At 40.1% G+C, this 25366-nt stretch overlaps 1 protein-coding gene across 1 annotated transcript; it reads right to left on the reverse strand.

The window, feature by feature from the left end:
* Window positions 1–230: 230 nt before the first annotated feature.
* On the reverse strand, window positions 231–7515 carry LOC129857419 (sialic acid-binding Ig-like lectin 5). The gene is made up of 9 exons (XM_055925649.1): window positions 7468–7515; window positions 6775–6926; window positions 6209–6601; window positions 4859–5158; window positions 4357–4614; window positions 3949–4233; window positions 3639–3765; window positions 3365–3440; window positions 231–3191 (listed from the first exon to the last, which is right to left on the reverse strand). The coding sequence occupies exons 2-9, from the start codon at window positions 6833–6835 to the stop codon at window positions 2799–2801; spliced, it is 1893 nt and encodes a 630-aa protein (XP_055781624.1). The 5' UTR covers window positions 6836–6926; window positions 7468–7515; the 3' UTR covers window positions 231–2798.
* Window positions 7516–25366: the final 17851 nt, after the last annotated feature.

Below are 25366 nucleotides of genomic sequence, written 5' to 3' on the forward strand. Positions count from 1 at the left end.
TGAGCCAATCACGGCGCAATGCTCCTATTTTCTGCTGGTTTGCTCCACCACCCCAGAAAGCACTGAGCTAGGCTGAAATACCTGCATTTTGGAGCAGCCTTACTCAAGAAAACAAAAAAGAGACCAGCTTTATTAACTGAATGATATATATATTTTAGATTGTTTGTAAACTGATATGTGACACATATTAATGCCAAATTAACATACAAAACAGGTAAGCCCCCAAATATATTTATATATATATACAGTATATACATATGTGTATTATTATATATTTTTTAAATGCTAAAAATGTAGGGCTCAAAACAGGTGAGCCCCTCTGAATGATGGGTCGCCACTGGTATCCATTAATAAATCTAACAGTTTGTTAGGCTGCTTTACATATCCAAGTAAGTCTTTTGTCCCCTGTATTCTTGAGACCGAGCAAGTCCTTTGTTCCTTTGTTTTGATTTTCCAAACAATACGGGTTTCCAAATCCAACAAAGTATTTTCCAGCGAAGCCTTTTGACTAAATATAGTGGCTAAATTGTCCCAATACAATTTCCATCCTAATCTTTTAGCCACAATGGAGATTTGCAAAATGTTGGTCTTGATGGATAAAAATCCAATGTCCAGAGCTGGATTCAAGTTTTAAAATAATAATACATTTATTTGTCATTTTTCTGGTTACAAAATGGTGTGTGTGTGTCTCAGTCACCAGATCTCAATCCAATTTGACACTTATGAGAGATTCTGGAGCGGCACGATCAACAAAACACCAAATGATGGAGTTCCAGACACTTGTAGAATCTATGCCAAGGCACATTGAAGCTGTTCTTGCAGCTCACGGTGGCCCAACACCCTATTAGGACACTTTATGTTGATGTGTCCTTTATTTTGGCAGTTACCTGTACATTACCCACAGATTTGGATATCTGGTTTCCGTTAAGCCTCTCAAACTTGTTTTTGCTAGCACACTTCACTTTTTCTGATTCTGAGCTATGCCTCAAGGTGCTAAGATCAAATAATGAGAAATAGTTCACTCCAACAGAGGCCAGGCGTAAACACTTAATGCAATTTGTTTGGGGAAAAGGTTAAGATTGACATAATGGCCATATCTCAGATTGCTATTATTAGTGGAGGAGTGTATTAGTTTGCAGAGGTAGAGGGGTGTCTTGCTGAGGAGGGATTTGTAAATGAATGTGAGCCACTGGGATTGACGTTGAATGTTCGGTGAAGGCCAGTTGATGGAGGAGTATAGGTCACAGTGGTGGGTTTGGAATGGTCCGGTTGGTGAGGAAGCATATGGTGGAGTGGTACAGTAACAGTGGTGACCCGTTACTCAGGGCAGGTGGGGCAGAGCACCACACTTTTAGGTATATTAAAAAAAATAATAATAATAATAATTGTGGGGGGGGCTTGCCTGTTTTGCTTGTTATTTTGGAATTAATACGTGTCACATATCAGTTTGCAAACAATGTAATGTAAATACACAATTTATACATTCTTTTAACAGATTTCTGAGAACAAACAACTTAAAATACACAAGTCCATTAAGTGAGGTAGTGCCTCAATATAAAACAATACTGCAATAATGCACAAAAATATTCTCATATATGGGTTCGCTGACAATGTCATTAAAACGATACACACGCTTCAATGGGGCAGAAGGCCGTGTGTTGTGGTGATTTTGGATGGCCAGATATCTAGCAACAACGACACAATGCTGCCATGTGGGGAAGTGTAGGTGACTCGTTTCAACAAGTTTTATGTTTTTTTTAGGTGCTTTATGCTAATATGGCAAACATTTGCTACCCAGCTAACCAACAACTGTAAAAATGTATTTGAGAGACAAGTGCTCGTTGTGCAAATGTATTTATATTTTCCAAAAACATTGGAGACAAAATATAGTTTATATGTTGTCGACAATCGAAACCAACCCGTCTGTTGTACTCCATAGTTGTGCACTCGTCTGTTTGGTTGCTAAACAACCAACCCGTCTGTTGTACTCCATAGTTGTGCACTCGTCTGTTTGGTTGCTAAACAACCAACCCGTCTGTTGTACTCCATAGTTGTGCACTCGTCTGTTTGGTTGCTAAACAACCAACCCGTCTGTTGTACTCCATAGTTGTGCACTCGTCTGTTTGGTTGCTAAACAACCAACCCGTCTATAGTACACAACTTTTAAGTACTTTTTAACTTTTTTTCTTTATTCATTTCATTTGAGCTCTCTGGCTAGCCCAAAATGTACTGCAGTATATCAGTATTCTATGTACAGAAATATATTGGTTACAACCACACATACTACATAAAATCCCCACCCACAAAAATGAAAGGAAAGAGGAGAAAAACCAGAAATGGTTTGACCTCTCTACTTTTCCAAACCACATCATTGTCAGTCCTTCCTCATGGTGGCAAAACACAATCGTTACAAAAAGTTAAATGACGCTTCATTGAAAAACATTACAAAAACATTACCAAAACTTGCTTCTATGTAGAACTAGAAAATATTCTTATTGAAAATGTACAACCACCAGATACATACAGTACCTTCTGACACATGGCTGTAAAATAAATAATTTACCAAAACTATTAACTACAGTAGTTTCAGTTATTAAACAACATCTCTGTACTATCGTAAAACATTCAAACTGGATTCAGCACATGAGGAAACAACACCAAAACTACAGTAGTTTCCGTTGACCAAAAGTCCAGGTATCATCATACAACTTTCAATCTGGATTCAGAAAATGATATAAGAATCCATGGCTGTACAATACTGCATTCTATCCCCCACGTTTCTAGCAAAAATATCTGTGTCACTCACCACCACCCATAATAGCCTTGACGTTGGAGTAAAGCGCTGTATCCTCATCTGTCTCTGCTGCTGGCTTACCGTTCTCTTTTTCCTCATCCTTCCCCATCATCATCATTCCACTCCCCTCTCCTCCATCTTTTCCCCCCTCTTTCTTCTTCTCTCGTTTGATTTTGGCGTACTCTGACTCTGCGGTAGTGGTCTTCTTCTCTGCCTCAGGAGTCTTCTTCTTCAGCAGGGAGTAGTTGATACTGGCGTAGTCCACTTCATTTGGTTCTTCCCTTGTGTCAAATTTTCCTGCGGCTCCACTGGTCTGGGTCCCTCCGTTTTCTGCTCCTCCTCTCAGCTCCAACTGCAGAGGGGTCTGTTCACCCCCAACAGCCTGTCCTGCATCCGTCTATGGAGTAGATTACAGAAAGCACTGTGTTATGAGTCTTTTGTTAGCTTGGTGGTCCCAGATCTGTTTATGCTGTATTATCAACTACAGAAATCACTTCGATATTACTATTGGCATGTCAATGCTAACTGAATGTTGGTAAAGCTGAATAAAGAAATAAACTGGTACTGCACCTGTTGGTCTTCACATGCCACCATCTCCAGGTTTATGAAAGGGTTTTTGGAATCCTTTGGGATCCTCTTTTTTTGTCTATGGAAAATATTACAAATGATATTTCTCAATAACTGTATTCTGGAGGGGTTAGCAAGCAAGTCCATTACAATAAGGTGCAAGGCATTGGCGCTTTGACAATATATCTGATTCTCTTGATAGGAAATCTGAATTTCTGAAGACAATCACCAACACTCATAGAACACTAACTGTACTTCAGTAACAGAATGCATGTACCTTTTACATTTCCCTGTCAAACACAGGAAGATACAACAGATGGTGGCTGAGAGGGCTGCACCAATCACAAATGCAGTAATCAGTTTTAGGTCCGACAGCATAGCTATAATGTCTTCCCATTCCTTATCTAAAAAGAGAACAACAACTCTGTATGGGAAATGGCTCACATTACTTCATATCCTCTGGAAGAAAGAAATTGCAATTTTCCTACTCTCAACCTAAATGTACAGAACATTCTCAATATTGCAAACATTGGGTGGGATTGGGAAGCTGTGGCTCTCTAACCAAGTACCTTGACTTATATATTTACCTTCTTGCTTTTCTTGGCTCTTATTTTGGGTTACCTGCAACTTCTCTCTCACTACACCCACCACATTTCTGCTGACACACTCCACAGTGATGTTGTTGTGGTTTCCAACAGGCAGGCTGATGGTGCTGTTCACTGAGGAACCCAACACTGACATAGTGTTCTCTGTGTTGAGCTCCAGCAGTGGCCACTCTATGAGGGGTAGGGGAACCCCCTGACTGACACACACACAGGTCATGACCTCTGCCTGGTCCACACACCCAGAGCCAGGAAGAATCACAGGAAGGTCTGGAAAAAGACAGTGAAAAAGAGAGATATTGGTGATAGATTGATGCTATAAACATGGCAACATATTTCCAGATCATAAAATATTAAATGAGTTTGTATATTTACAATCCAGTTTGTACTTACACATCACAGTGACAACGGTGGAAGCTGTCATTGTCCTGTTGTGGTGATGAACTGTACACACATACTCCCCAGCATGTTCTCTTGTCACATTGGAGATGGTGAGAGTGGCATTTTCAGTGTAATTCTGAAGTGGGGCACTTGTCCCATTCTTACTCCAAGTGATGTCAGATGGAGGGTAACTGTCAACACTGCAGGTCAGATCCAGGGTACCATCCTCTTTCACCATTTTATGTTCAGTTATTTGGGGGTCTTTCACATCTTTGAGTGCAAAAAGTTTATAATTGTACACATTTATTTTTAAACATACACTAAATTCAAACTATATTGGTTGAGGGACTAATAACAATGGATCATGATTAAAAAGGGAAAAAGTCAAAGCCATGACATAACTGGGGTTAGACTACATATTGTATCATTTGTTTATTATGAAGGTTAATCCTAGGTTTCAAAGATTCTCTGGAATAAGGTGTTTCATGTCAAATGTAGGATAGATGGTACTCACATGACACATTCAAAGTTACTGTCTCTTCAATTGTATATGTTTTCTGGAAGGTTACTTGACACGTAACCATCATGTTGTGGTGCTCAGCTGAGGGGGTAAAGGTCAAAGTTGAGAAGTGGGTTGTTGTCACATTGGTCAGGTCCTCTCTCATCTGTATGGTGGTGTTGTCTCCTGTCCCTCTCCATGTCCATGTTATTTTAGGAGGAGATCCAGAGCAGATTCCTGGTGCGGTGCAGATCAGAGTCGCTGGTTCTCCCTCTGTCAGAGGAGGAGTCAACACTGAGGGCTTCTGGGTCAGAGCTGGAGACAGGAAATACAAACACAGAAGTGAGTTTTACATCTGTCTACAAAACAGCAGTGACACATAATCACCATGCATGTGCTGACTTTGAATGGGAGTTTTCCCAGTAACAACATCTTGTCCTGTTATGAGAGGAGCAGGGTTGGGGAGTAACGGATTACATGTAATCCGTTACATGTAAGGGATTACAAAAAAACTGTAACTGTAATTCGTAACCTTACCAGCAAAAATATTGTAATCAGATTACAGATACTTTTGAAAAACGAGATGATTCAATTCAGAAAGGATGTTTTGCAAAAAAAAATTGTTCACACTTCTCTGTTTTCTCAATGACATTCAAATCAGCATTGAGAAAAGGCGCGAGTCTGACTATAAGTTAGAGACCACTATGATGACACACCAAATGTGTTTGATGGATCGCGGGAAAAGAGCAGGAACAGGCTTTTGTAGGTCACAGTCCAAGCCATGTCTTCCAATGGTGCGACTGCTGTCGGCATCCAAGGATTATCCAACTTGAATAAACTATTGGAGGTAAGGATGACAGCAATGGTGTAGTCTACGGCGATACGGATATCACTTGTTATCGATATCTACATAGTGCATTGATGTGAATCACACTGCTTCTCTCTCATCTAGCTATTTGCGCCATACGGATTGTGGTTGTTGTGGATGGCTTTTCACAAATCTAAATGTGTATTGGAAACATATAATGGTTGAATTCAAGAAGTTTAAGCTGTTTTTGAAACCAGTGGACAGCCAGTGAAAAATGCGCTCTTGCAAAAGCTGAATAGTGAGGATCCAAGCCCAAAAGTGGGCTTTTATTGCTCAATCTAATTCATGCTGATTTAAAAAAAAAAAAAATCCATAGGCCTAATGGACACATGCTCAAACTTGCACACTTTTGATAGACTTAAAAGGGGAATCTGTAGTTGCTACATCCATTTTTCTTTTAGATATATATTGAGCTGGAACTTGGGAAGTGTGAACTGTATACAATGAACTACAGTAATAGTCTGTCACTGTAATTGGTAATAATAGCAATGAAGTACCTTTCACTGTGATTTTCACTTTCTTGAGGTATGTATATGCACTTAGCAGTCTGAATTGATACTCTCCTGTGTCATTCTCTCTGATGTCGTTGATGATCACACTACAGTTCTTCTTTGTCAGATCGGTCTCCAGTAGAGACACTCTCTGTTTATAACCCTCCTGAGCTTTAGAGGGAGTTTCAGAGTGGATAATTATGTCTTCATCCTGATCACATTTGCCATTTTTAGGACATTTGAACCATATTGCTGCAGTAGGTTTGAAGTTCTCTGCATGATTGAAGGTACATGAAATTACAGCACATAGTCCCTTCTCTCCTGTTATCTTTGCTGGACTGAAGGCGATGGTCCAGGGGGATGCTGTTCGTGGTGGTGGTGATTGTGGCTGTGGCTGTCCTGAAGGAGGGACATTAATAAAGTCATGAGTAATACAGAAAGCACTTCAATACTACTTCACTTGTTTGTAACATTTTTCATGATATAGTATCTATTGAGATATTTGCCATACCACTACTGCTACCACATCTACTACTGATTATTAACGCTAGTAGTGATAAAAGGGACCTTACTTTTGCATGTGGTTATCTCTGTCAGAGAGAGAAGTAGAGCTGCCCAGATGAGGACCCACATCCTGCCTCTACTGCCTCTATGAATCAACCACAACACCGGGGTCTCTCTCCTCTTTCTCTAATGGTCACTATCTCTGTCTCTGTCTACTGGTCTGGAGCAGGAGACGAGTGTGAAATAGAATATGAAATGGTGTTGTGATAATAACAACATATAGCAATACACATCGGATATGAATATTTCATTACACCTTTATGAGTGCTACATTGGCATTCATAAAAACCTTCTTAGCACTTTTATTCAACTAAGATGTATTTTGCTGTAATGCCTAGAGAGGATGTCAAAGAAACATTTATGTTCACAGTTCATATGAATGCCTGCTTCATAATGCATTACAAGCCCATTTATAACTACTTATGATTGACTCCTTATAATGCAATATAATGCCCAACATAGGTGCTAATAACTGCTCATAAATATATTTAACTGCATTCAGAAATCTTTATACCTATGCTATATAAAGCCTTTTGAAGCAATATGTTGAAATGCCATAAATTAATAATAGAATATTACCATTATATTACTTAGTCATAATCAAATTAACAGTCATTCAATTTAACAAAACAAAACTGTATAATGGTTAAATAGCTTGTCTTTTGATCAATGCAGAGAATAAGACTGAATCAGCAAATTACCTCTCTCTGTGTGCTCTCTCTTCCTATTGACTGTGAGCCCTGTGTGAGTCTCTGATGGGTGTGAACTGTCACTTCATGTCCCCAGTCTGTTACTCCTCCCTCTAACCTGGTGCTGCAATCCAGGAAGTTCCTCTGTACTATATCGTCCAGCCATACTGTACCGTATGGGCCATAATCAACACAAACCCATTAACCAACCCTTATAACCCCATCAATCCACAACCATCACCCAACCTTGGTTAACACTGCAATCCCCTTGCCTTTTATATTCAGATGCAGTTTTATTTCAGTATAAGAAAGTTTCTATAAGATTTCTAAGATTGGCTGTTTGTAACATGCAGTGATTTAAAGTACTGAAGTAAACATACTTGAAAGTACTACTTAAGTATTTTTTTCTACATCTGTACTTTACTATTTCTATTTTTGACAGCTTTTACTTTTCCTTCACTACATTCCTAAAGAAAATGATATACTTTTTACTCAATACATTTTCCCTGACACCCAAAAGTACTTGTTACATTTTCAATGCTTAGCAGGACAGGAAAATGGTCCAATTCACACACTTATCATCCCTACTGCCTTTGATCTGATGGACTCCCTAAACACCAAATTATGATAAATGTGCTATATTTCATATTGGATCACTAAAAAATGCAACTTTTACATTACTGTGTAGTTGACCAATAAAATGGTCTGATGGGGATGTGAACATACTCGGGATACATATCCCGAAAGAAAGAAATTATCTCACTCCAATACATTTTTATAGAAAGTTAGCAAAAATAGATAAGATCTTGCTACCATGGAAAGGAAAATACCTGTTTATTTGTGGAAAAATCACCCAGATTAACTCTTTAGTCATATCACAGTTTACCTATTTGCTTATGGTTTTGCCTACACCTAGCAACCTGCAAAAAATATTCAATTTTATTTGGAATAGCAAGCCAGACAAAATTAAAAGAGACTATTTATATAATGAATATGAATTCAGAGGGCAGAAATGATTAAATATTAAAGCATTAGACCTCTCACTAAAGGCATCAGTCATACAAGGGTTATACTTTAATCCGAACTGGTTCTCTAGCAAATTAGGAAGAATGTCTCAACCCATGTTCAAGAACGGCCTTTTTCCATTCATTCAGATTACAACCACTCACTTTTGGTTATTTGAAAACAAAATCTTCTCCAAAATTTCGTAATTTTTAAGCAAGCCATAGAAAGTTGGTTGCAATTTCCGTTTAATCCACCAGAAAAGACTGAAGAAATAATACAACAAATATTGTAGTTAAACTCAAATATACTAATATATGCCTTTCTTTTTCAATAAAATGTTTTAAAAAGTATAATCTTTGTAAATTATATCATTAATAGGACTGGTGGAGTTATGTCACACATGCAGCTAACACAAATATATAGAAATATCTGCTCTACCCAAAATTACAACCAACTAATTGCAGCATTACCGCAAACATGGAAGAGCCAAGTTGAAGAGGCTAATAGTAAGGAACTTGTCTGTCGGCCCTGCATTAAAGAATAAAATTGATTAAAGAAAATTGTGATAAATAAAAATAAATATGAGTTTCATTTAACGACCAAAAAATTGCCAGCTCTGCCATATAGATTACAAAATAGTTGGGAAGAGATTTTCGATGTACCGATTCCATGGCACATGGTTTATGAATTGACATGCAAAATGACGCCAGATTCAAAACTTTGAATTTTTCTATTTTAATTATTTTTCAAAATTCTTGCAACCAATAGAATGTTATATATATGGGGGATAAAACCTTACCAGCTCTGCAGATTTTGCTGAGAGGGGGCAGAGTCATTAGAGTCATTTATTTTGGTACTGTCCATATGTAGCTGGTTTTTGGTCACAGGTCAAGGAATGTCTGAAGAATTGCAACATTTACCTGGAGCTAATGCTACAGATAGCACTACTGGGTGATCAATAATATAATAATACTAATAGCAAAAATGTTTATCTTTAATTTACAATCTGTAGAAACTATGAGAATAGAAAGGTTCAGAACTTTTGTGAAGCATCACAGGACAGTTGAAAAAATATATGGCAAATAGAAATCCAATATGGATGGTGTTAAGAGATAGATGGGAGGGGTTGAATGGAGCTGAAGGGTGGGACTAATAAAAACAAGATAATAAATGAAAAATATACCGTGTCTGTAAAATGTATATAGGTTCAGAACCTTTGACAAATAGAAACTGGATGGACATCAGAAATAGAGGAAGGCCATGACTAAAAACAAACAAAATATTAATATTGTAAAATAGATTGTGTTCTTGAAATGTAAATAGTATGTATAAGCTGGAAGTGGAAGCATAAGTGTTGTTGTTCATTAGTTTACTCCAATTTGGGGAGGGGTGGTAGGGTTTGCGGGAAAAAATAAAGGAAAAAATATTTTAATAAAATGTGTACATATATATTTTTTATTTTACCTTTATTTATACCGTTTTTTTCTCATTGAGATAATATCTCTTTTCCAAGAGAAACCTGGTCCAATAGCAGTAGGGGGAACAACGTTACAGACAAACAACTTACATACACTAACACAACATTAAACAAAACTATAAACCCACATACAGTACAACAATTACATATAACATTAAAAACACAAACATCTTGACTTAAAACAGCTGGCCTAAAGACAATTACACTCTTCTATGATATATACATCGATCAAGTGTTTAAACTCCACCAACGAAACTAGATCATCACATTTTAAAATGTTATATATGTATATATGTATGTGTTTGTATGTACGTGTGTAACGTATATCTATGTATATATATATATATATATATATATCATTGGAAATGATGCAGACAATTACATTGATGGAAGCTACAATCTATCCACAAAATTAAAATTGATCTGTCCCCTAAAAAGAAAAAGAAAGAAAAAAAGAGAACATCCCTGGTCATCCTCTGCCTCTGATCTGGTGGACTCACTAAACACAAATGCTTTGTTTTCAAATGATGTCTGAGTGTTGGTAATTGCACCTGGCTATCCGTAAACTAAAATAAACAAGAATATGGTGCCCTCTGGTTTACTTAATATAAGGAATTTGAAATCATTATTACTTTTACTGTCACGATCTTTCAAAATTGAACCCAGAAGCAGACCAGGACAAGGAGCGTAGGAAGAAGGTGAGTATTTATTTACAAGAAAATGTGAATGGGTAGATATATCCAGGTGGCGTAGCGGGCATCGGTGGTGAATTGATGGGAGTAAATAGGTGAATCCAATGGAGTAGCAGAATCCTCCGTCGACCAGGCGGGAATGGGGTGAATGATCCGGGTGAGTAACTGAAGGCAAAACAAACGGAGGTAAGTTCAAGGCAAACAATACGTAAACAAAAACAACAAAACAAATACTATCCAACTGGAGTCTGATACTATGGCACAACATACTGTTCATGGCTAACGATCCGGCAGGGAATGGATGTCAGGTCAGAGCTTTTGAAGGGAAGAGGTGATGATCAGGACAGATGTGCAGATTACTGATGGGATACAGGTGCGGGTGAACATCAATCTCCCAACAAGCTAATTCGCCCGGCAACCAGACAGGGTGCGTTCCAGGACACCGGAAACACACTCCAGGACATAAACACAGGCAAACACAGACTCAGGAAGCGGGATTCGTGACATTTACTTTTTATACTTCAGTATATTTTAGCAATTACATTTACTTTTGATACTTAAGTATATTTCAAACCAAATTCTTTTAGACTTTTACTCAAATAGTATTTTACTGGTTGACTTTCACTTTTAGTTGAGTCATTTTCTATTAAGGTATCTTTGCTTTTACTCAAGTATGACAATTGGGTACTTTTTCCACCACTGGTTGCATGTGTATAATATGGAGAATGCCTTCCATTGGATAGAGATAAACTGCCAAAACTCGCACTGTTTTTGATGCCCTCTGTGGTCTGAGAAATGAAGTCATTTCCTCAATATGTAAGATCTGCTGCAAAAAGGGTGGGAGTTAAAAACACATTTTCTGCCATATTCTAAAGTAACTCACAAGCGTGAGTATTGTGTTTAACCAGACCGGTTAGTGCGTCTTCACAGAGTTTGACCAAAGCTTACAACACTCTTTGGCCCTATTTTAGTTCCCCTTCACACTTTGAGACTGTGCTAAAGTGCAACGGCCTTGCTATATTCGTTAGGTGGGGTTTTACTTCTCCTAAATACTTACATGCCACTTGGAACACTAGTCACTTTAATAATGCCACTTGAATAATGTTTCCATATCTTGCATTTCTCATCTCATATGTATATACTGTATTCTATACAATCTACTGTATATCTGTCTATACCGCACTGACATTGCTCGTCCATATATTTATATATTCTCAATTCCATTCCTTTACTTAGATATGTGTGTATTAGGTATTTGTTGTGAATTTGTTAGATATTTCGCTACACCCACAAAAACATCTGCTAAGCACGTGTGACAAATACAATTTGAGTTGATTTGAAAGTCCATCATCAGCATGTACCCTACTACACACATTCACAAAGTTGGTCCCTAAACTAAAAGCCTTGTAGAGTTATTTTAGCCATTGTAAGTCATAGTCAAATTGATTGGAATTGAACTGCAATTGAGGGTAAAACTAAGTGGGTAAACAACTAAGTAAAAAATACTCAACTGATGCATTTGGCACAACTATTGTGATAAAACAAGGTTTGGTCTGCACAAATATAATTACATAAGCATTGTGGAAGCCTGCGCGTTGGTTGTTTAAACTCTTTATTGTATCACAAAAAGATCAGCTATCACAGCCATGGTGTCATATGCGTTGTACATCAGTTGTACAACCTGAGTGTGTACTGGGCCAAAGATATCTATTCAGTCAGGTTAGTGACTATTAGTAAAGACCCACCAGCACCATGAATGGCTGAAGTTATGCATGCTCTACCAATGACCTTTGGTTTGCTTTTTGTTGTCTTTGTAATACGTTGAGATGCACTAAAAACTGAGCTGTTAAGATGGAACGCAAAAACTGACCAATGTGAACCATATGCACAATTATTTAATTGAAATATGAACTGCCCTCATGCATTAGTGCAAAGACTGAAAAAACAATTATACCAAGGGCCTGAATGTCAATGCAATATTTTAGGTTACTTAATGCTGACTTTAGCATCATCTACAACTGTGGCTAATTGTGCTGATATTAAAACTTGTAGGGATAGGGTCTAGTTTCCTGAATTTCCGCCTGACTGTCGTGCCCAAAGTAAACTGCCTGTTACTCAGGGCCAGAACCCAGGATAGGCATATAATTGTTAGCATTTGATAGAAAACACTTTGAAGTTTCTAAAACTGTTAAAATAATGTCTGAGACTATAACAGAATTGATCAAATTCCAATTGGAATTATTGTTTTGGGGTCCCAGGCTCTTATAATGGAAACCTATTGTTCCAATGTAAATCCGTCTCCCAGATTGCAATTCCTATGGCTTCCACTAGATGTCAACAGTCTTTATTCAAGGTTTCAGGCTTGTTTTTTGAAAAACAAGCAAGAATTTGGAGTTTTGGAGAGCACCGGTACAATATCAGTCTTTTGGCGCGCTTTTTGGGATATAAAGAAGGATTTTATCTAACAAAACGACCATTCACGTTGTAGCTGGGACCCTTGGGATTGCAAACAGAGGAAGGTCTTCAAAAGTAAGTGATTTATTTAATCGCTATTTGTGATGTTGTGAAGCCTGTGCTGGTTGAAATATATGTTGATGTGGGGCGCCATCCTCAGACAATAGCATGGTGTGCTTTTTGCCGGAAAGCCTATTGTAAATCGGACAACGCAGTTAGATTAACAAGAATTTAAGCTTTTAAATTATATAAGATACTTGTATGTTCATGAATGTTTAATATTACGATTATTTATTTGAATTGCGCGCCCTCCAATTTCATGGGATGTTGTCGGCTGGTGTCCCACTAGCGGGACGCCTATCCCTAGTGTTGTACTGTGCAACAGTTTGTTGTCTCACCACAAAATTATGTAGTGAAAAGGGGGAACAAAATACAGATACTGACTCTCAACTCTGGCCTCTACAGATATTTTTACATTTCTCGCAATTTGTAATGACAGACAGTAATTAGATACTGTATATCTGTGATCTGTAAATGTGCTCACAAGTATCAGAGAAGAAGATCTCCACTGAACAGAGATACCTAAGTGAGACAGGCAGAGAGCAGGTGCACAGTAGAGAATGGTAAGTTGATTCGTAACAATTTAAACAAGAGTCATTTATCAGCATATTATGAAGTGATTAATTGTTTATGCATATGGTTAGCTGTTTACGGAAACAAATCGTATATTCTCTATTACAGCATAGATTTGTGTCTCATAAGGATTGATTCCTTATGACCTGTTATAACAGAAGAAGCTGGTTGAGATCTGCACCGTGGCTATCTTCTGGGTCATAACAGCAAGCTGTAGTCAGTGCATAGGTAACAAGTAACATGTTTTGGAATAAGATTATTCTCATTGTAAGCTTTGGCTGGTCAAATGTAAATGTATTACTACACATTTTTTACTAGAGCCTCGTGAGACAGGTACAAACTTCTCCCTCACAGTGACCCAAGACGTTACAGTAGAGACTAGGCGGTGCATTCCAATATCATATAAATTCACCTAACCAGGCAACATTACTGATTACGTACGTAGAGTTTGCAATGTCCAAACTGTGAGATGCCTAAGACAGCGCTACAGGGAGACAGGACAGACGGCTGATCACCTCGCAGTGGCAGACCACGTGTAAAAACACCTGCACAGGATCGGTACATCTGAACATCACACCTGCGGGACAGGTACAGGATGGCAACAACAACTGCCCGAGTTACACCAGGAACGCACAATCCCTCCATCAGTGCTCAGACTGTCCGCAATAGGCTGAGAGAGGCTGGACTGAGGGCTTGTAGGCCTGTTGTAAGGCAGGTCCTCACCAGACATCACCGGCAACAACGTCACCTATGTGCACAAACCCACCGTCACTGGACCAGACAGGACTGGCAAACAGTGCTCTTCCCTGATGAGTTGCGATTTTGCCTCACCAGGGGTAATGGTTGGATTCACGTTTATCGTCAAAGGAATGAGCGTTACACGGAGGCCTGTACTCTGGAGCGGGATCGATTTGGAGGTGGAGAGTCCGTCGTGGTCTGGGGCACTGTGTCACAGCATCATCGGACTGAGCTTGTTGTCATTGCAGGCAATCTCAACACTGTGCGTTACAGGGAGGACATCCTCCTCCCTCATTTGGTACCCTTCCTGCAGGCTCATCCTGACATGACCCTGTAGCATGACAATGTCACCAGCCATACTGCTCGTTCTGTGCATGATTTCCTGCAAGACAGGAATGTCAGTGTTCTGCCATGGCCAGCGAAGAGCCTGGATCTCAATCCCATTGAGCACATCTGGAACCTGTTGGTTCGGAGGTTGAGGGCTAGGGCCATTCCCCCCAGAAATGTCCAGGAAGAAGAGAAGGGTAACATCTCACAGCAAGAGCTGGCAAATCTGGTGTAGTCCATGAGGAGATGCACTGCAGTACTTAATGCAGCTGGTGGCCACACCAGATACTGACTGTTAATTTTGATTTTGACCCCGCCCTTTGTTCAGGGACACATTATTCCATTTCTGTTAGTCACATGTCTGTGGAACTTGTTCAGTTTATGTTTCAGTTGTTTAATCTTATTATGTTCATATAAATATTTACACATGTTATGTTTGCTGAAAATAAACGCAGTTGACAGTGAGAGGACGTTTCTTTTTTTGCTGAGTTTATCATTCCATGCTCTTTTTAAAACCCTTTATTGTTTCCTTCAAATTGTTTCTACCCACATTTAAACATATTACAATGACTATTTTTAAATGGATTTTTTTCATAGAAAATGTCATTGAGTATTTTCCTGTGTGTAAACCTATAGGTTGTGACCTAACATCTTGCCTCACACACACACACACACACACACACACACACACACACACACACACACACACACACACACACACACACACACACACACACACACACACACACAGAGCCTGATATTTCATTAAAGGTAAATTACATTTTCTTATAAAAACACTTTATTTCTTTAAAAAAAAATACTACCAACATTTAAACATATTACTATTATTAAAATGTACTATGCAATATTAAACGATACCTCTGTTTTTATTTTTTACTAAACCTTTATATAAATCCTACATATTTTTATCACACAATACCACATTTTAATACCCATTAAATGTTTATATGTATAATTATTTTGTTGTAGGAAAAACTGTTTTTTAAGCTATTTGTTTTCGAAAGAACACATTGGGACCTGGCTCTCTCTCTCTGAATGTAACCTGACACACACCCACATGCACATACACACAACCTTTGAGGGAGAGACTTAGGTCCAGCTGAAGAGAAACAAAGGGAGCCTGAGATTTCATTAAAGAGATTTCATTTTAAAACCCTTTATTTCTTCAAAAGTGTTACTACCAACATTTAAACATATTACTATTATAAACAATTACTGTACAATATTAAACTATACCTCTGTTTTTATTTTTTTACTAAACCATATATAATACATATTTTTATCACACATTACTACAAAATATATATTTAAAATTTATAATTATTTTTATTTGTTGGAAAGGCAGTTAAACATTTTATTTTCATTTTTTAATTATTATTTTCTTATAAAAGAAGGGTTCTCTCTCTCTCTCTCTCTCTGCTTGTAGCACCACAGCTTGTAACCTGACACCAGGCCTCACACACACACTTGTCATAGGACAAGTCTAAAACGTACTTATTCTCAGGCAGACCTACTCGGAAAATACTTTTTCAGTTCACAGGCTCCCTAAACAGCAGCTCCATAAGTTCACAACAGAAATTCATAACTGTTTCAAATGTTCAAACTCAGGCCTCCCCCATTCACTACATAAATTCCCAACTGTTTAAAACCTGTTTGGGATAGGGGGCAGCATTTTCACATTCGGATGAAAAGCGTGCCCAGAGTTAACTTCCTGCTCCTCAGGCCCAGAAGCTAATATATGCATATTATTTGTACATTTGGATAGAAAACACTCTGAAGTTTCTAAAACAGTTTGAATGATTTCTGTGAGTATAACAGAACTCATATGGCAGGTGAAAACCTGAGACAAATCCAACCAGGAAGTGGGAAATCTGAGGTTTGTAGTTTTTCAACTCATTGCCTTTCTAATATACAGTGTAAATGGGGTCATATTGCACTTCCTAAGGCTTCCACTAGATGTCAACAGTCTTTAGAACCTTGTTTGAGGCTTCTACTGTGAAGGGGAGAGAATGAGAGCTGTTTCAACCAGGTGTCTGGCAGAATGCCATGAGCTGGTCATGTGCATTGCTGTGAGAGCGACCTGCGTTTCATTGCATTTCTAAAGACAAAGGAATTTTCCGGTTGAAACATTATTGAAGATTTATGTTAAAAACATCCTAAAGATTGATTCTATACATCGTTTGACATGTTTCTACTAACTGTAATATAACAGTAGTAAATATTAGTAAATATTTTGGACTTTTTGTCTGAACTTTCGCCTGGACTTGCCCGCGCCTCGTGAGTTTGGATTTGTGAACTAAACGCGCAAACAAAAAGAAGGTATTTGTACACACATGATGGACTTTATCGAACAAAACAAACATTTATTGTGGAACTGGGAGTGCATTCTGATGAAGATCATCAAAGGTAAGTGAATATTTATAATGCTATTTCTGACTTCTGTTGACTCCACATGGCGGGTATCTGTATGGTAAATTGATGTGGCTGTCTGAAAATTCACTGGATGTTTTCGAGGCTCAACATTACTGAACATAACGCGCCAATGTAAACTGAGATTTTTGGATATAAATATGAACTTTATCGAACAAAACATACATGTATTGTGTAACATGAAGTCTTATGAGTGCCATCTGATGAAGATCATTAAAGGTTAGTGATTAATTTTATCTCTATTTCTGCATTTTGTGACTCCTCTCTTTGGCTGGAAAATGGCTGTATGTTTTTTGTGACTAGGCTCTGACCATCGGAAACGATGGGTAGATTAACCTTTTGAGGACAGAGGGCGCTGTTTTCACTTTGGGGGAAAATCGTGCCCAATTTAAACGGCCTCATACTCAATTCTTGCTCGTACAATATGCATATTATTATTACTATTGGATAGAAAACACTCTCTAGTTTCTAAAACCGTTTGAATTATATCTGTGAGTAAAACAGAACTCATTTTGCAGCAAACTTCCTGACAGGAAGTGGAAAATCTGAAATCGATGCTCTGTTTTAGGGCCTGCCTATAAATGTCCTTGATATTTATTAGTATACATGCACTTCATACGTCTTCCACTAGATGTCGACAGGCAGTGAGAGAAGAAATGGAGTGTATAACTTGATCTGGGGTCGAATAAAAGCTCTCGGCATGACGTGTCACCAGTTTCACGGAGAGGCCCCGTGACATAATTCTTCGAGTGCACTTTTTCCATGAGAAGATGGAGATTCTCCGACAAGCCCGCAATACCACTCTGAGCTTTCAAGGACAGAGCTTCTCCATCTACCAGGACTACTCCCCCACTGTTTCCAGGCAGCGCGCAGCTTTCGGACAGGCCAAACGACTACTTCGGGACCATCCAGGTGTGAAGTACGGACTGCGATTCCCGGCCCGTTTATGGCTATCTCATGATGGTAAAGACTACACATTTGAATCTCCGGATGAGGCTCTCTCTCACATTCAACGTCACATCAAGAAGTCTTGAACTTGCTCATAGTTCAGCAACTGTTGCTTGCGAACTGTGGATAGTAAGTAACCCACCTGTGGTACAATTATGTTTAGCTACAACATGCTAATTTTGTATAGTTGGGGAGTTGGCGAACCCATTCAGGCTTATTTGATGTGATCTAATGTTTTGATCATCTAGTGTGCTTGCCTTACAAGCATTCAGTCATTTTAATTTCATTGTATTGAGGTTTTACTTTACTCCTGTGTTTCTAGGCTGTCTTGCTCACCTATTCAGTTTGTTTACATAGTGTCTCAGTGACTCAAAATATTCTTGGTTATTTGTTTACTGCATCCGTTTGCATTGACCCAGTAAACAGTAAATGCTTCCCGAGGCGACACGTTTTTTGGGGTCTTCACTTAAATTTTTAAAGTTCTGAGTGTCATTTATGCCCAGAAAGCGTTCAAAGTTGCGCACACGTAGTTTTTTGGTCTTGGTTGTAAGCTGTCTCAGCATTCAACTAGACAACTATTATAATAATAATAATTATTATTATTTTTGATTGTCTTACTACGATTTCCTTACTTCAAATTAGGTTTTCGGCTGAGAGCCTTCATACATTTTATTTATTTTATTTATTTTCTCTCTAAAATGCCTGTTATAAGACTGGGAATATAATTATATACATCTACAAGTGGTGCTTTTGTAATTTCGTCTGCACAAGGGATTAACTTTTATTATTTTTTATTTAAAAAATGATTATCTCTTTTTGCTGTTTGATCCACTAACAAAACGCGACTTTAAAGAGCGGGACTGTGGGTTTAGGTTTAAGACTGCACTCTCACAGACATACTGTGCGAAGAGAACATGTTCTATTTAGGCTTGTACCTCGTTTGGGGAGGTATTGTCTGGGATGGGTAGAGGGGGTGGGGGGAGGGGTTGAATTGTTCAGTTCTAATGTTGTCATTCTGTCTTTTTTTTTTTTTTTTTCTGTACTTTTTCCAAACATCTACCACCGTACATTATTACTCTGAGACAAGTTATTCTGGGGTTTTTGGGCGCTCATTGCTTTTCCATTCTAAGCTCTAATGACAGGGTTGTATAACGGGAATGCCCAGAGGGGCCGAAACAATGCGATCAAGTACATTTCGTGGAACATCAAAGGGGTTAATAACCCAGTGAAGCGTAAGAGGGTGTTGACACACTTAAAGGGTTTGAATGCAAATGTTGCATTTCTACAAGAGACTCACTTGAGGACTGGTGAGCACTTTAGGATGCGTAGGGACTGGGTTGGTCAAGTGTTCCAATATAACTTTCATAGTAAATCAAGAGGGGCTGCCATTTTGGTTGATAAAGCCACTCCCTTTGTAGCTTCTGAGGTTATCGCTGATCCTAAGGGACGATACGCCATAGTAACCGGTAAACTGTTTTCTACCCCTCTTGTTTTGGCTAGTGTTTATGCTCCCAATTGGGATGACACAAGTTTCATTTCTTCCTTTTTGTCTGCTATACCCAATTTAGATTCTCATTTGTTGATTTTAGGGGGGGATTTCAACTGCAAAATGTTCCCAGTTCTTGACAAGTCCTCACGAACAACTACAGGCCCATCTAAATGTGCCCTACTTATTCAAGCCTTTCTTCAGAAATATGCCATGTTTGAGGCCTGGCGTTTCCTACATCCTACAGATAGACAGTATTCCTTTTATTCTCATGTTCATCAAACATACTCCCGGATTGGTTACTTCTTTTTGGACAAAAGACTTCTGCCTAACCTTCGGCAGTGTACTTACAAGAGTATTGTTATTTCTGACCATTCACCATTAGTGCTTGAACTAGAGTATCCCCAGCGACCTCCTATGTGTTATCAATGGCGTCTTAACCCTATTTTACTCTCAGATAAGGAGTTTGTCAATTTCATTTCTTCTGAAATCACCTTATTCCTAGAGACTAATTCAACACCAGGTATGTCCTGCTCTACCATATGGGAGTCTCTCAAAGCATACCTACGTGGCCAAATTATTTCTTATACAGCCAACCAAAACAGAGTTTGCTCTCAGCGACTTCGGGACCTGAGCGAATCCATAGCCACATTGGATGAGAAGTATGCTACGGTTCCTTCCTCTGATCTGCATAAAGAGCGCCAATTACTCCAATCTGAATTTGATGAGCTTTCTACCAGGCAAGCTGAACAGTTACTCTTGCGAGCTCGGTACAGAGTGTACGAACAAGGCGACAAGGCCAGTAAACTCCATGCACATCAGATCCGTAAATCTGAGGCCTCACGTTTAATCCCACAAATAAGGACCCCGTCTGGTGCCACCACAGTTATACATAAAGAGATCAATGATCAATTCAAACAATTTTACTCTGCGCTATACACCTCTGAATCCCCTCAAGACCCTTTGCTGATTGATTCCTTCTTTAATGGCCTGAATATGCCTTCAATTGATACAGACACCCATGACTGTCTAGAAGAAGAATTTACACCTGAGGAGATTGCAACAGCAGTGTCCGCAATGAAAAGTGGTAAATCACCGGGTCCGGATGGTTTTCCAACCGAATTTTACAGGACGTTTTCTGGTCTGCTTTGCCCATTCTTGTCTCGACTATTTGCAGAGTGCCTTAATACCTCAAAGCTACCGCCTACTCTTTATCAGGCTTCAATTTCATTACTATTAAAGAAAAACAAAGACCCCCTGGAATGTGGATCCTATCGCCCAATCTCACTTTTAAACTGTGATTACAAAATCCTAGCCAAGCTTTTAGCCATCCGTATGGAAGGCTCGCTGCATCAAGTAATACACTCTGACCAGACTGGCTTTGTGAGAAATAGGCATTTGTTTTTCAATATTAGGCGCCTTATGAATATACTGTACTCCCCAGCGTCGGAGGACCCAGAGGTGGTGGTATCACTTGATGCAGAAAAAGCGTTTGACCGCGTTGAGTGGGATTACCTAACAGCTACCCTTCATAGATTTGGCTTTGGCCCCAAATTCATTGCGTGGATAAAGATTCTTTATTTTTCCCCCATGGCTTCGGTACGGACTAACAACTTGTCCTCTGACTATTTTCCCTTGCAACGCGGATCAAGACAGGGCTGTCCACTCTCCCCCTTGTTGTTTGCTTTTTCAGTCGAATCTCTCGCCATTGCACTACGCTCTAATGATGCCATTCAAGGAATAATCAGGATGGGCTCAGAGCAGAAAGTCTCGCTATATGCGGATGACCTCCTTTTGTTTATCTCTAACCCTGATACCTCATTGCCACGCGCCTTATCTGTTCTTCAAAGGTTTGGATCAATCTCAGGGTACAAGCTGAATCTAGGCAAGAGTGAGCTTTTTTCTGTAAACAAGGCTGCTTTAAAGTGCTCTTTTACAAGTTCTCAGTTTAGGATTGTCCGGGATCAATTCACCTACTTGGGAGTTAAAGTGACAAGGAAATATTCACATCTGTTTCAGGAAAACTTGGTTGCTCTAGCAGACAGTTTGAAACAATCTTTTACTTTTTGGAATGCGCTACCTCTTTCTCTTATCGGAAGGGTTAATGTCATTAAAATGAGTGTGTTGCCCAAATTTCTATATTTATTTCAATGTTTACCCATTTTTATTCCAAAATCTTTTTTTATTTCACTGGATCAAACATTCATACATTTTATTTGGGATGGCAAGGTACCACGGATTGGTAGAAAACATTTACAGAAGCCTAAGTCATTGGGGGGTTTAGCTCTACCAAATTTTCAGACATACTATTGGGCTGCAAATTTCAGAGCCCTTCTGTACTGGCTGCAGACTGATCCTACTGGCCCTAGACCACTCTGGGTCCAGATGGAGTCTGAATCGTGTAAACCTGCTGCACTTTCTTCTGTGTTGTGCTCGTCTCTCCCAGTGTCCCTAGGCAAAAGGTGTGTCAACCCAATTGTAAAGCAGTCTCTTAAAATTTGGAATCAGTTCCGTTTAGCCTTTGGCCTCCGAGGCTTTTCTCTATCAGGCCCAATCAATCAGAACATTTTATTTCCTCCATCTTTGAATGATGGGGCTTTTGGCATCTGGCACTCACTAGGCCTCTCCTCACTAGCCCAATTATTCTTTGATGATACATTTGCCTCTTTTGCTCAGCTACAGGAAAGGTTCAACCTCCCCCAATCCCACTTTTTCCGCTATCTCCAGACTAGGAACTTTGTCAGAGCTAACACACCTGAATTTCCCCATAGGCCTGCGAATACAGCTATAGAGAGCATCCTGGAGCTGAACAAGCTCCCTAGGGGCGCAATTTCAGATGTAAATGCAATCATTCATGACTTACAGAACCCTTCTTTGGTGCCTTTAAAGACTCGATGGGAAAAGGATTTGGAGGAGGAACTTGGGGAAGACACCTGGGAATCTGTGCTGCGCAGGGTGCATTCGTTCTCTTTTAGCACTAGACACAGCCTCATTCAATTCAAGGTGGTTCACCGTATCCACTGGTCTGGGGCCAGACTTGGAACAATATTCTCTGATTTTGATCCTACCTGTGTCAGATGTAAAATTGAACCAGCCACACTGTTGCATATGTTTTGGGGCTGTCATAAACTGTCAGGTTTCTGGGAATTCATATTTAAATGTTTCTCTGATATATATAACACTGTTATAGATCCCTCTCCCCTTACAGCCCTTTTTGGAGTACTGCCCATATGTACCCCCCTGTCAAGAATCCAGTCGGACACTGTTGCTTATACAACTCTTTTAGCTAGACGGCTAATACTACAGAACTGGAAGATGGCAGCTCCCCCATCTTATAAATATTGGGTGAGAGATGTGTTGTGCTCTCTGAAACTAGAAAAAATTAAATTAAATTCACATGGGAACCCCAAACTGTTTAATGAGGCTTGGGCTCCATTCCGGTCTTACTTTAAACAGTCCATCCTCTGATGGCATTCCTATTAAAACCCAAAATAAGTCTGTATTTGACCCCCCCTGTGACTTAGAGGTTGGATGAGCATTTCTCTGTGTTTTTTCTGGGGTGGGGGTGGGGGGCATTAAGGTTGATGTGCTTATTGATTGTGACCTGCGGATGCCTTGTTCATCTTGCCCGGGCAGAGACTAAGGTGTGAGCTTGTTTTTCCCAGTTATTTTTATTTTTTAATTCTGTTCACGCCTACATAAAATTATTATTATTCATTTTTTATTTTAAAGCATTGTCCGTAGGACTGGCAGTTGGTGAAGGGTGATTTATCAGTCCAGAAAATGAGTTTCCACTACTTCAGAGCACAATGGTAGCGAGCTTTGCACCATTCCAGCATTGCGCATGGGGATCTTAGAATTGTGTGCGGCTGCTCGGCCATGGAAACACATTTCATGAAGCTCATGAGGAACAGTTCCTGTGCTGACGTTGCTTCCAGAGGCCGTTTGGAACTCGGTAGTGAGTGTTGGAACCGAGGACAGACGATTTTTACGAGCTACGCGCTTCAGTACTCTGCGGCCCCTTCTCTGAGCTTGTGTGGCCTACTGTACCACTTCGTCTGTGAGCTTGTGTGGTCAACCACTTCAGTACTCAGCCATTGTTGCTTCTAGAAGTTTCCACTTCACAATAACAACACTTACAGTTGATCGGGTTAGCTCTAGAGGGGCATAACTTTGACAAACTAATTTGTTGGAAAGGTGTCATCCTATGATGGTAACACGTTGAAAGTCACAGTATGGGCCATTCTACTGTCAATGTTTGTCTATGGAGATTGCATGGCTTTGTGCCCGATTTTATACACCTTTCAGCAATGGGTGTTGCTGAAATAGCCACTAATTTGAATTACATTTACATTTACATTTAAGTCATTTAGCAGACGCTCTTATCCAGAGTGACTTACAAATTGGTGCATTCACCTAATGACATCCAGTGGAACAGCCACTTTACAATAGTGCATCTAAATCTTTTAAGGGGGGGGGGCAGAAGGATTGCTTTATCCTATCCTAGGTATTCCTTGAAGAGGTGGGGTTTCAGGTGTCTCCGGAAGGTGGTGATTGACTCCGCTGTCCTGGCGTCGTGAGGGAGTTTGTTCCACCATTGGGGTGCCAGAGCAGCGAACAGTTTTGACTGGGCTGAGCGGGAACTGTACTTCCTCAGTGGTAGGGAGGCGAGCAGGCCAGAGGTGGATGAACGCAGTGCTCTTGTTTGGGTGTAGGGCCTGATCAGAGCCTGAAGGTACTGAGGTGCCGTTCCCCTCACAGCTCCGTAGGCAAGCACCATGGTCTTGTAGCGGATGCGAGCTTCAACTGGAAGCCAGTGGAGAGAGCGGAGGAGCGGGGTGACGTGAGAGAACTTGGGAAGGTTGAACACCAGACGGGCTGCGGCGTTCTGGATGAGTTGTAGGGGTTTGATGGCACAGGCAGGGAGCCCAGCCAACAGCGAGTTGCAGTAATCCAGACGGGAGATGACAAGTGCCTGGATTAGGACCTGCGCCGCTTCCTGTGTGAGGCAGGGTCGTACTCTGCGGATGTTGTAGAGCATGAACCTACAGGAACGGGCCACCGCCTTGATGTTAGTTGAGAACGACAGGGTGTTGTCCAGGATCACGCCAAGGTTCTTAGCGCTCTGGGAGGAGGACACAATGGAGTTGTCAACCGTGATGGCGAGATCATGGAACGGGCAGTCCTTCCCCGGGAGGAAGAGCAGCTCCGTCTTGCCGAGGTTCAGCTTGAGGTGGTGATCCGTCATCCACACTGATATGTCTGCCAGACATGCAGAGATGCGATTCGCCACCTGGTCATCAGAAGGGGGAAAGGAGAAGATTAATTGTGTGTCGTCTGCATAGCAATGATAGGAGAGACCATGTGAGGTTATGACAGAGCCAAGTGACTTGGTGTATAGCGAGAATAGGAGAGGGCCTAGAACAGAGCCCTGGGGGACACCAGTGGTGAGAGCGCGTGGTGAGGAGACAGATTCTCGCCACGCCACCTGGTAGGAGCGACCTGTCAGGTAGGACGCAATCCAAGCGTGGGCCGCGCCGGAGATGCCCAACTCGGAGAGGGTGGAGAGGAGGATCTGATGGTTCACAGTATCGAAGGCAGCCGATAGGTCTAGAAGGATGAGAGCAGAGGAAAGAGAGTTAGCTTTAGCAGTGCGGAGCGCCTCCGTGATACAGAGAAGAGCAGTCTCAGTTGAGTGAC

Source organism: Salvelinus fontinalis, chromosome 6 (genome assembly GCF_029448725.1).
Source record: "Salvelinus fontinalis isolate EN_2023a chromosome 6, ASM2944872v1, whole genome shotgun sequence".
NCBI classification, from domain to species: domain Eukaryota; kingdom Metazoa; phylum Chordata; class Actinopteri; order Salmoniformes; family Salmonidae; genus Salvelinus; species Salvelinus fontinalis.

Bases quoted from the DNA above. Each gene is read 5' to 3' on its own strand.
- LOC129857419 (XM_055925649.1), bottom strand. From the start codon at position 6,835: ATGTGGGTCCTCATCTGGGCAGCTCTACTTCTCTCTCTGACAGAGATA. The intron at 6,602-6,774 runs GTAAGGTCCCTT...TCCCTCCTTCAG, and splicing joins AGAGATAACCACATGCAAAA to GACAGCCACAGCCACAATCA. The intron at 3,441-3,638 runs GTACATGCATTC...TATTTTCCATAG, and splicing joins TTGACAGGGAAATGTAAAAG to ACAAAAAAAGAGGATCCCAA.